Raw genomic sequence first — 11,221 nt, 5'->3', positions numbered from 1 at the left:
ACTGGGAAACACATTAAAACATGACAAGGGCAAAGGAGTGTTTGGAGCCCCAGAGGACGGGGTCCCGTGCCAGAGGGGTGGGCAGTGAGCCGCAGCCCCCTGCCTGCTGGGGAGCAGAGGCATGTGTCTTCCTGGTAGAGCCTTGAGTTCAGATCTTCATGGGCCTCCCATGAAGGGAGGTGGGTGCTCGGTGGCTTGGTGGGGACAGGTGTGAGTGCTGGTCTTCTTAATTGCCCCAAGGAGGAGAGGATTTGGGCTCCGTTCAGAAATTCTCACGGTTCAGTGAAGTGGCAGAATTACGGGGAAGATAAGCCAGCTATCAAGGGGAAGTATGAGGTTTTTAGAACAGCTGTGTGAGTCGGTGGAAGGCCTGTCAGTGGTTCTGGAGGAAACTCAACACTTCGCACAAGTGTGTGGTTGGGGGGAGCACAGCAGAGCCCTGGGGGCCCTGCAGCGCCCTCACCCCGCCCCCAGCACTGCTCTCAGCTTGTAGGAGGCAGTCTCCGCCGAGGCCAGAACCCATCCTTAGGGCGGGCAGCTTGACCAACCAGGGTGTGTCTGGATTTAATTCCCTTTTCCAGCTGGCTGTGTTCCCCGTGACCCCCTTTTCTTGGACTCGCAGAGAGGGAGGGTCTGGACTGGTGCTTGGGCGGCTGCCACCTGAGAGGAAAGCCAGTTCTGGGCCATGAGGTCTAGGCCTCTCTTGCCTTAGACTGTCTGGTTGGTCTGAGAGCATGGCAAGGGCCCAGCCCAGGGAGCTGGGGGCAGGACGGGAAGCTTGGGGTTCAGTGGCAGTGGCCCTGCTTGCCTCCCAGAGTCTTCAGAATCACGACAGTAAAGGGGTGTCAGCTGCTGCCTTTCTGTGGGCAGGTGGCTGTCTGGGACCCGTGACACCTCTTTGCTCCTCCCAGCTTTTGCTCAGGGCATCCTGGGGGGATGGGGGCTGGGCGGCTCCACATGCCCTACATGACCTTTGTTCTCTGCTTGGTGACCAGACGCTGGGATTTGCTTTAAAAATTTCCAAATCGCTTGTTATGTTTGCTTCAAAAATAGAATTTCCAAGTTGGTACAAGTACTTTCTATTATTGTTGCTTGTAAAACATGCCATCATTGAATTCTTTACTCCTCCAGAGCTCATCTGTAATGAAGTCTCCACGAAACTCAGCCTTCGTTAGCTGAACCGCTGGGGGGCCGGCCGAGGTCCTGCTTCGGGGCTCCCTGACGGAGGTGGGAGGCACTCCCCTCCACCCCATGATGTCCAGAGCCTGGGCACTGGTTCGTTCTGAGGCTTGGCACAGCCTCGCTCTGGCTCCTACCCCAGCACACCTGGGTGAGTCCCAGCCCCTGCTGGGCCCCTTGTTTCATGCCTAATCCAAAGGACTGGGGCTTTCGCCTCACCCTTGGCCTTCTCCACACAGGCTCAACCTGGTGACTGCCTCCTTGTGACCAGTTGCTGCTCTAGGAACCTGCATGGGCTCAGAAGACTTCCCAGGGAGCACCTTGTGCCTCTTCCAGCCTGGGCGTGGGCGTGCGCAGGAGGGGATCTTCACTTCCTAAGGACTGGAAATCCAGGGCATTTGTCCCTGAGACGTGACCCAAATAAGCAGCCCAGAGTACAGCCCAGAGAAGCCTCCAGCGGCTTCAGGTGGAGAAAGCCCAGAGCAGCTTTGCTGCTGGAGCAGCCCCCACCCACAACCCCCAACACACACTTCTGAGCTCTGGTATCACATGGAAAGGAAGAGACAGGGGTTGGGCCTTAAGAAGAGGTGAGACTTTAATCCCAATGTTTGTAAATAAGCTCTGCGAAGCTGAAGCTGAAGGCTGGGAATCAAAGAGGGAGACCCTTGGCAGGGGGTGGGGGGCATGCAGCTGCCCTTACAGGATTTGTGTTTAAGTGAACTTCCGAGTGGTGCCTGGCAAACATCCTTTCAGCTGGTTTTCCTTGCTTGTGTTCTCAGAGGGGAACCTGTGTCTCACTGTGCACAGAGCACGGCCGGGGCTTCCGTAGAAGGGCAGGTTCCCCCTGTAGAAATGTTTCATGGGGGAATGGGTCAGGGCAGGTTGGCCTGGGGACCAGAAGCAGACTTACGTATTTATTGTAAAACTATTCTTGGATTTGCTGTCAGACCAGAAGCCTATTTCATCCCTTAGCTCATAAAAAGCAGCATTGGGAGCAGCTAAGCCTGGTGCCCTTAAGTTGGGGGCTGGGGGTTGTGCCAGAGTCCCCTCATATTCCCAGCCCCCCTCGGGCATCTCGACCCCAGGCCTGGACGCCAAGCAGGGGCACAGAACCGGACTGTGCGCGCCTGTGGGGATGTGTCCTCGCCAGGGCAGACCCCGCCTGCCCACATTCTGAGGTGGCTGTGCTGTAGTTGGTATCATGACCCTCGGAGGGTGGGCTCAGCTGTCACACAGGCCAAGACAAGCAGGGTCTTCGGGCCTGAGGAGGGGGCCCTGCTACCAAGAATGCTTCCTGGGTGGCAGGAAGAGGACGGGGTTGACATGAAGGTGGCGCCCGCACCCACATAGTTGGCTGGATCGTGGGTGCTCCCATGGGCTGGAGCACGGTGTGGCCATTCCCAGGCCAGAACCCCCAAGGCCCTCCAGGGGTTTGCAGAGAAGCTGTCTGTGACTTAGGTCCCCCTCACCCCACACCCCCTCGGGTTCTCGTGGCAGATGAGAGCCCCCGTCCTGCAGACAGAAGTTTCCAAAAGGCCAAGGCCACTCCCACCTCGTCCTCAGCCATTGTTGTCCGAGACCCAGGGACTGGGACAGAGGGGGCCGTAAGGCCATTGGGCTGTGCTTGTGCTGGGGCACCCCGACAACCTGACCCAGAGCCACATGGGGTGGGCAGTGTCCATGGGGTCAGAACTGTCTGGATTTGCCCTGGCTTGGCCCCATAGCCAGCTGGCCTAGTCCTCCTTCGGCCTCTCCACGGTGAGAAATGTGTCCACAATTGCTGGCTGGCGCTCCTGGTCACCAAGTGGCTGCTTCTCTCGGTTCTGCTCGGCCCTGGTTCGCGTCCAGGAGGGGGAGCGCAGACAACCAGACCGGGGCAGTGGGTGCAGGCCTGATGGGAACATGGGGGTCAGGTCACTCCTGCAGCTGCCGGGCTGGGCCCATGGGCACCTCTCATACGGAGTCTGGCTGCACACTGGGGTCCCCTGGGTGCTTAGAAAACACAGATGCCAGGCCACCAGCATTGTGGACATAGGCAGCATGGGCAAGGGCTTCTGTGATGCTCACAAAAGGAGGGACTCTGTGCAGCTAAGACCCCACCCTAGGTGTGAACCCGGCCCACAGCATCCAGAAGGTCCCTCAGCCCTCCCAGGGTGCAGGCTGTCCAGGTGTCTGAGCCCTCCCATACCACCCCCTGCCTGCACGAGGTATGAACAGGGAGAGAAGGTGGTCCCCGGGTCCCCACACCCCCACTGGTTGTGTTGCTGTTTCTGGGGCCCTGTAGGTCTTGGGCTGAGGGCAACACTCCCCAGGAACCCAAGGGGAAACTGAGGGCTGAGCTGTGGTGCCAGGATGGGTGAAGGCCACCCTACTTGGCTTGGCCTAACTTGTGATTGATTAGATTCACATTTAGTAAACCTTACTTTTGATAGGACTATGGCTGTGGGCTTTTGTTGGGATTTGGAAAGGAGAATTGAAAACAGGAGGAAAATTCCTTAAAGTTGGGTGAATGGACATGTAAAATGCAAAAATACTCGGGTGTCTGGCTGGCTAAGTTGGAGAAGCATGTGATTCTTGATCTTGGGGTCATGAGTTCAAGCCCTACATTGGGGTAGAGATTTCTAAAAAGAATAATAAAATGCAAAAATATTGAATGAAATGGTACCGTGACCAACACTGATTTTAACACATGTGGGAAACAATTATTTTCAAAGATAGAGGTTTGAGGACAGCTGTGTTTGGTTGGCTTGGGCCCAGAACCACCCACACCACTCCCCGCACCCCATCGCCAGCCCACCTGCTGGTGACTCGCTGGCCAGGCTCTCATCGTCCGAGTCAGCAAAGACCTCAGCCAGCTCCTGGTCGGACATGTCCGTCAGCTCCGTGAGGTCCAGGAGGTCAAAGTGCACCTCCAGCGAGGAGACGCTGCTCAAGGGCTCTGCGGGGCCGGCAGGGGGATGGGTCATCATGGCCGCAGTCCGTCCACCCACGGCCCCCCCAGGACCCTCAGGGAAGAACAAGAGCTCTGGGTGAAGCCCCTGTATGGCCAGGATAAGATGGGGCAGACCCAGACACCCAACACTAAATGCCTTCTGGGGTCCCCGATTTTGCAGATGGTATAGCCAAGGCCCACAGAGCTGGAGCTGTAGAGTTCAGCACCACCACCACCGCCACCCCGGACGCACCTGGGCTACTGTGTGGACAAGGACGGGACCCTGCCCTCCATTTCCCAGGGGTTCACATCCCTGTGGAACACATGCTGGGCAGGTCCGCTGTACTTACGCCTCCTCTCTGTGACCTGCAGGAGCCCCGGTGCTGGTATTGGGACGCCCACCTCGTCTTCGGCCGTGGGCGAGTTGCAGCTGTCTCCTGTCCCGAGGGCCAAGGTGCCCAGCGCTGCCTGTGGCACCTCAGCCTCCTTAACCATTTCTGCAACCAAGACGGTGTTACCTGGGAGGAGAGATGAGGGTGGGGAGACCTGGGTACTTGGTGCTGAGCCTTCCTTTGAGGCCCTGGGCAGTGACCAGGGTAGTCTGGGGTGGCCTTGGGCCAGGATGCCAGACAAGGGCTGTTGGGTGGTGGCCTTCTGTGGATGAGGAAGGGGGTGTCCAACACTGCCATCCGTCTTTTAGGTCCAACCAAGGGTCAGTAGTCACTCTCGCATTTCCTTGCCTTTTGGGTCTCTTTGATCCAGAATGGCCCTGCTGGGCTGCCTGCCTTCTGTGGATAGACTTTTGAAATCCTATGCTGTCGTGTTTGAATGCTAAATAATGTATTTTCATAAGAGACTGGGACGTGTTCCTCCAGGTCTGTGGGTTTGTTTGCTTTTTTAAAGATGTAATTGTGTTTTGTAGTTGATGATTTTTTTCTCAGATGAGAGCGGGAGGCCCCGGGGCAACCTGCTTGGTAGAGACGATGCCGCTCCGAGATGGGATCCCTCCCCCCTAGAAGCACCAACTGCACCCTTCTGTGGCTCAGCCCAACACCTTGTCTTCTTAGCTCACATCCCTCATCCATACCTCTTACCAGCCTTTCTGAAATGTTCCAGAGCCCACCCATCCCCCCTTTTTGCTGCCTGACCTTGTCACTCCCTGAACTCAGCCAGAGAACCTGTCAGGCACATCCCTTGAGGCAACTGGACCCCTTGGTTCCTCCATGTCCCTACTGTGGCCCCAGAGGAGTGAACAGATGCCCTCCTGGCCCCCCTCGGCAGTGCTCTGCAAGGCCCCAGGGCCCATGGCTGTCCCACGGGGTCAACATCGAGAGCTGGGTGTGCATGAAGCTACGGGAGCATCTGCCTGATGTCACGTCCAGGTGACAGCAGGTCCTGTAGGTCTAGAGGGTCTAGCTGAGTGGGAAGATAATGCCAATGCCATCCATTCACAGCTGTAGGGCTGACTGGGTAACACTTAGGCCACCACCCTCCCTGGGAAGTATGGCTGGGGGAAGATGGGCCTGGGGCCCTGCCCATGCTGTGTCCTCGCATGGGGTTTGGGACTGAGTACTGGCTCAGGGGATCTGGCTTTCACATCTCTGACACATTTGGATTGTGGCTTCTGAGCATCCTTGGAGGATACAGTTCCATCCACTGGTGTCCTGGCCCACCCAGCCCAGCAAGGTCACCTTCCAACCAAGATGGCACAAGAGACATGATTCAGACCCTGCTCTGAGCTGGGGTGAGCAGGGACCCCGGCCTTGAACCTCCGACTAGCCATTTGAGAATCCTGTCAAGAGTCCTCATGGAGCCTTTACCCTGTGGGACACTGCTTGTGCCCTTGAGGTGGGAACTGGAGAGCCCCAGTGCCTCTCTCAGAGGTGTGAGCATTGGTGGCTCACATCTCGTTGGTGTGTGCTGGCCTCATTCTGAGATGCTTCCATACACATGGCCCGTGGTGATGGGTGAGGTGGGAGGGGACACAGCAGGGGGTGCACATCACACAGGTGTCATCAGGACCTTGGCTGCTACTCTGAGTGAGCTGGGAGAAGCCACTGAAGGGTTCTGAGCTGAGGAGGATGACATCTATCTCCATTTATATGAGATTGCAGGCCAGGTGGGAGGAATGAAGTCCACAGGAGCTGAGACAGTATGAGGTGGGGGACAAGCATCATTACAGACACTGGGGTCCAGGGGCCTCAGAGAGCCTAGCCTGCTGTACTGACCATAAGGAGCACATTTTGACACATTTGAACGTCTCTGAAATAATAGCATCTGCCATTGATGGTATCATGGAGTCAAACAGAAAATGGTAGCCCTGAATGCTGATGTCATCAGGGGTCTAGTTGTTTATTCCTTTCCGTGTTTCTTGGCAGTTGGTCTGGTCTGTACTCTAAACCCTGGTCCCTGGTCTGTGTCAAAGCTGTGGGGGGAAGAAAAAGCAGAAGATGGAACTTTTGCCATCAAGGACACTGACTTTTGTCTGGAAGAATGTGATGGAGATTAAGAGTCAGAATGCCAGGGCAGAAGTTGCCAAGGACAGAGAAGGTTCTGAGCCCCTTGGAAGGAGCAGGATTGATGTTGGCATGTACAGTGGTATAGCCCTTGTGGAAAATAGCCTAGTGGTTCCTCAAACGATTACAGATAGAGCCGCCACAAGACCCTGAAGTTTCATTCCCACACTTATAACCACGATCATTGAAAGCACACGTCCACACAAACACCTACACATGAACGTTCACTGAAGTATTACAACAGTGAAAAGCGGAGTCAAACCCCAGTGTCCATCAATGGATGATGGAGAAACAAAATGTGGCCCATCCACACAATGGGATATTACTCAGCCATAGAAGAAGAAGGAAAGCACTGAAACACAACACGGAAGAACTTCGAACACACTGGGGTAAGTGCAAGGAGCTGGTCAAAAAAGGCCACGCATGCATTATGGTAATATTTCTATGAAATGTCCAGAACAGGCAAATCCATAAGAGAGAAAAGTAGATTAGTCAGTGTAGCATCTGACTCTTGATTTTGGCATAGGTCATGGTCTCACAGGTCTCGAGTTCAAGCCCCTCCTTGGGCTCTGCATTGACAGTGCAGAGCCTGCTTGGAATTCTTTCTTCCCTCTCTCTGCCTCTCAAAATAAATAAACATTAAAAACAAAAAATTTTAGGGGCACCTAGGTGGCTCAGTCAGTTAAGCATCCGACTTCGGCTCAGGTTGTGGTCTCATGGCTCATGAGTTCGGGGTCCAAGTAGGGCTCTGAGCTGACAGCCCAGAGCCTGGTGTCTGCCTCAGATTCTGTGTCCCTCTCTTGTTCTCCTCCTCCCCCACTCATACTCTCTCTCTTTCAAGAATAAACATTAAAAAAATTAAAAAATAAAAGCAAAAAGTTTTAAAAATAGAAAAGTAGATTAGAAAAGACAGAAAGTAGATGGTGGTTTCCAGAAGCTGGAGTGTGTGTGTGGAATGGGGAGAGAATATGTATATATACACCTTTTTTTTTTTTTTAAGTTTATTTTGAGAGAGAAAAAAACACAAGCTGGGTAGGGGGGAGAGAGAGAGGAGAAAGCGAGAACCCTAAGCAGGCTCTGCATGGGCAGGGCAGAGTTCAACACGGGGCTTGAACTCACGAACCACGAAATCATGACAGGATCATGACTGGAGCCGATGTTAGACACTTAACAACTGAGCCACCTAGTTCCCCCCCACCCCCACCCCCGGCCCTCGGAGTTGATGAAAATATTCTAAAATTAGATGATGGTGGTGGTTGCACAACTCTGTGAATACACTAAAAGCACTGTACTGTATGCTTTAAAAGTGTGAGTTTTATGATATGTGAATTATACATCAATTAAAAGAAACCCTCAAGGGTGTCTGGCTGGCTCAGTAAGTAGAGCATAGGATGCTTGGTCTTGGGGTTGTGGGTTCGAGCCCTATTTTGGTGTAGAGATTACTTAAAAATAAAATTGTAAAATCCTCATGGAAACAAAGGTTGATTTGGGCTGGAACTGAAGGGCAAATCCAGGACTCAAGACATCCACTAACAATTGCTGTACACCTACTATGCACCAGGCATCAGGCTCAGAGCCTGGGAGTGGGTAAGAGAAGTGTGACCTCTAGGCCCTAGGCTTGGTCCTGGCACACAGTAGGTCCACCCTAGATGTTTGTCGAATGTATGAGCCAGCCCAAGACCCCACAGTTACTCCATCTGTGCTAGGAATCGCCTCTCCATGGACCAGACCCACAGCTGATCTCCCACCTGCTGATGAGACCCAGCAGGTGTGGGGCAGGTGTGCTGACAGCCTGGCTGAGCAGCTGGCTGGGTGGGCTCAGCAGCCCCCGGGGCACCTGGGCCAGGGTGTGGGGCAGCAATGTTGTGATTCTCAGCTCCGTGCAGCCCCCTTCGAGCCCCTGCAGGGGCCGCTGCTGCCCTGACCCGTGCAGACAGCGAACTAGGGCCCCATGGAGACGGCAAGTGGGTGCACCGTCCTGCCCCCAGCACTGGCTGCCAACACGAGTGGATGTGACAGGGTTACCTTGTGCTCTGCTGCCAACCTACTTTCCAGCACAATTTGAGATTGGCCCAAATCTCAAGTTCCCTGCCGTGTGCCCTGGGCCTTGCCCTAAGCACCGAGGAGGTGTGCTGCACAAACAGATGAACAAATTAATGAAGCGAATGAATGACTAGGTATGACAGAATTGCAGTGGGGACGGAAAGATGGTCACAGAGGTGGGGGCACTCATATCCCGTTTCCCTGGCCCCTGGTCCTTGGGCTTTGAGGGTGCTGGGTGGGCCCTGCCAAGGCTCAGCCTCCTGAGCCCAGGGCCATGGCCTCTCCCTGTGGCTGTTCAGACAGACTTGGAGTTTGGTGGGGTCACAACCTTGGTTTTCCCCAGCTGGGGCCCTTCAAGAAGTGCACTGCCTCCTTTCTCATTTCCATGTCTGCAAACTTTGATATTAAGAAATTATTGTTGGGGTGCCTGGGTGGCTTAGTCGGTCAAGTGTCTGACTCGATTTCCACTCAGGTCATGATCTCACAGTTTGTGAGTTTGAGCCCCACGTTGGGCTCTGCACTGACAGCATGGAGCCTGCTTGGGATTCTCTGGTCCTGGCACACAGTAGGTCCACCATAGATGTTTGTCGAATGTATGAGCCAGCCCAAGACCCCCCCTCCCCGCTTCTCCCTCATGCTCATGTGCTCCCTCTCTCTGTCTCTCTCTTTCAAAATAAACATTAAAAACCAAATCGTTAATTCATTTAGGTGCAAAAATGGGATCTTCATTATGGCCTGTGAAGACCTTATCTTTTAGAGATACTTTCAGAAATACAGATGAAATAATATGTCAGGATTGGCTGCAAATTAGTCCTGAAGGGAGGTCTGCTGGAGCAGCTGGGAGGCGGCACATGGAGCTGTACCACACCGTTCCGCTCCTTTGTGTGCCCCACGTGCTCCAGAGTAAAGTTCTGAAGAGTCAGCGAGCTTCGAGAATGACAGAGCCTCCTGACCTCACGAGATCCCACAGATTGGAGATCACCAGGCCACCGTGTAGGCAGGAAATGGCTACTAGGTGACAAGGGAATGGGCCCAGTCAGTGTGGCCCCATCTGTCCCTGCTGTGTTCCCACCCCTACTCCTGCACAGAGTAGGCACCTGTGCACTGAATGAGTAAATGGGATTCAGAAGCTGAAATCATAAAGCCCCTCCCCCAAACAGTTTCCCTCTTCATCTCACTCAGGGTTCCCACAGCCCTGCATGGGAAGTGAGTCTGTCCCCACGGACAGAAGTGGGCATGAGAACTGAAGGCCAAGCTGCTTTGCCCACATCTCAGAGTTCTGTGCTCTCCAGCCCTCACCATTCCCTTCACATCCCCTCAAAGCCGCCTTTGAGAAGTTCTGGGGTCCTGGTACTGTCAATAGCAAGAAAAAGGTGGATCCATTCCACAAACGACAAAACAAAGAAAACCCACACCCACCAGCTCTGGGTGTGTCTGGTGGCACTTGCAGGGTGACAAGGTCCTCCAGACAGCTGTGTGGGATGCACCTGCCCAGCGTAGACTGCAGACACAGCAGTGGGTGGGCCCATTGCTTCAGGACACCCCCCCCCCCACCTCCCGCCATCCATTTGGGCTCCAGATGAGGTCGCTGATGTGGCTGGTGTCCCTCCACAGGTCCCTGTGCGGTCAAGAGTGGCTCCCTGGGATGGGACCTCCAGGAAACCCATGATGCATCTGGGGCCTGGCCAGGCCAGTGGAGGCACTGAGGGCGTCCCAACACTCTTCCTGAAAGGACTCTGAAATGGGGTTCCTAGAGTTTTCCTCTCATTACCAGCTGCCACCCTGTCTGGCCCAGACTCCAAGAGGGGAGACCTTGATAGAATCTCAAACGCCAGAGTCACCAAGAGCTGACAGAGGCTTCCAGGCAGCCTCCGTGCACACCTGCCCTCCCAGATGTGGGCGCCCCTGTGCCTCACCCAGGCCGACAACCCCTGCAAGCTTGGGGGCAGGCCCCCCTGAAGGCCAGGCCAGGTGCACAGCCCGCCTTTCCCCCCATGCCCCCAGGCCCTACCCAAGCGCGGTGCCCTGCAGGATCCCAGAGGCCGCGTTCCTGCCCTAGCCCTTGGTGAATTGCGACTTGGACGAACAAAGCGGATGCGCGGCGCAGGAGGACAGCGGCGAACCCCACGCCTCGCCGACCCGGACCCCAAACTACGGCCCAGACACGCCCCATGCCCCGACCCCCAGAACCCCGGCTCTGCTGGGATCGGGTTCGGCACAAAACTCTGGGCCAACCACCCAGGAGTGCGCCTGGCGGCTGCGGGGGCCTGAAGCGCAGAAGACAAGGGGGCGGGGACGCGGTGCGTGCGCCCCCAGCCTAGCGCGGGGGCAGTTCCCGGGAGAGGCCCCCGGCGTGAATTCCCCGGCGGCGGCAGGCCAGGCTCCCTCCGGCTCCTGCCAGGCTCGACTCCGAGCTACCGGTGGGTGTTTGCGGCCCCCGGGAACGGCCGACGAGTGGGCCCGGGGGTAAGGGGCTGTGCTGTCTGCGGGGAAGGAGCGGCTCGGGGACTTCTGGGGACTGGGGCCACACTCACCTCCGGGGCCGGCGTCC

At 55.6% G+C, this 11,221-nt stretch overlaps 2 protein-coding genes across 2 annotated transcripts in view; one reads left to right on the top strand and one right to left on the bottom strand.

Moving 5' to 3' along the window:
* Positions 1-1,749: 1,749 nt before the first annotated feature.
* DBNDD1 (dysbindin domain containing 1) overlaps positions 1,750-11,221 on the bottom strand; it is a 9,782-nt gene continuing 310 nt past the window's right edge. Inside the window, exons 2-5 of the mRNA XM_029926063.1 lie at positions 11,205-11,219; positions 4,462-4,629; positions 3,977-4,117; positions 1,750-3,070 (exon numbers count right to left, since the gene is read on the bottom strand). Of these exons, the coding sequence (XP_029781923.1) occupies positions 2,913-3,070; positions 3,977-4,117; positions 4,462-4,629; positions 11,205-11,219 (482 nt within the window). The 3' untranslated portion in view covers positions 1,750-2,912. The remainder of the gene's footprint in view (positions 3,071-3,976; positions 4,118-4,461; positions 4,630-11,204; positions 11,220-11,221) is intronic.
* GAS8 (growth arrest specific 8) overlaps positions 11,000-11,221 on the top strand; it is a 22,611-nt gene continuing 22,389 nt past the window's right edge. Inside the window, exon 1 of the mRNA XM_029924889.1 lies at positions 11,000-11,090. The gene's annotated coding sequence lies outside the window, so the exon portion shown is untranslated. The remainder of the gene's footprint in view (positions 11,091-11,221) is intronic.

This window comes from Suricata suricatta, chromosome 16, assembly GCF_006229205.1.
Source record: "Suricata suricatta isolate VVHF042 chromosome 16, meerkat_22Aug2017_6uvM2_HiC, whole genome shotgun sequence".
Classification (NCBI taxonomy): Eukaryota; Metazoa; Chordata; class Mammalia; order Carnivora; family Herpestidae; genus Suricata; species Suricata suricatta.
Note: the sequence above shows the minus strand (reverse complement) of the source record. Positions and strands in the feature narration are given on the sequence as shown.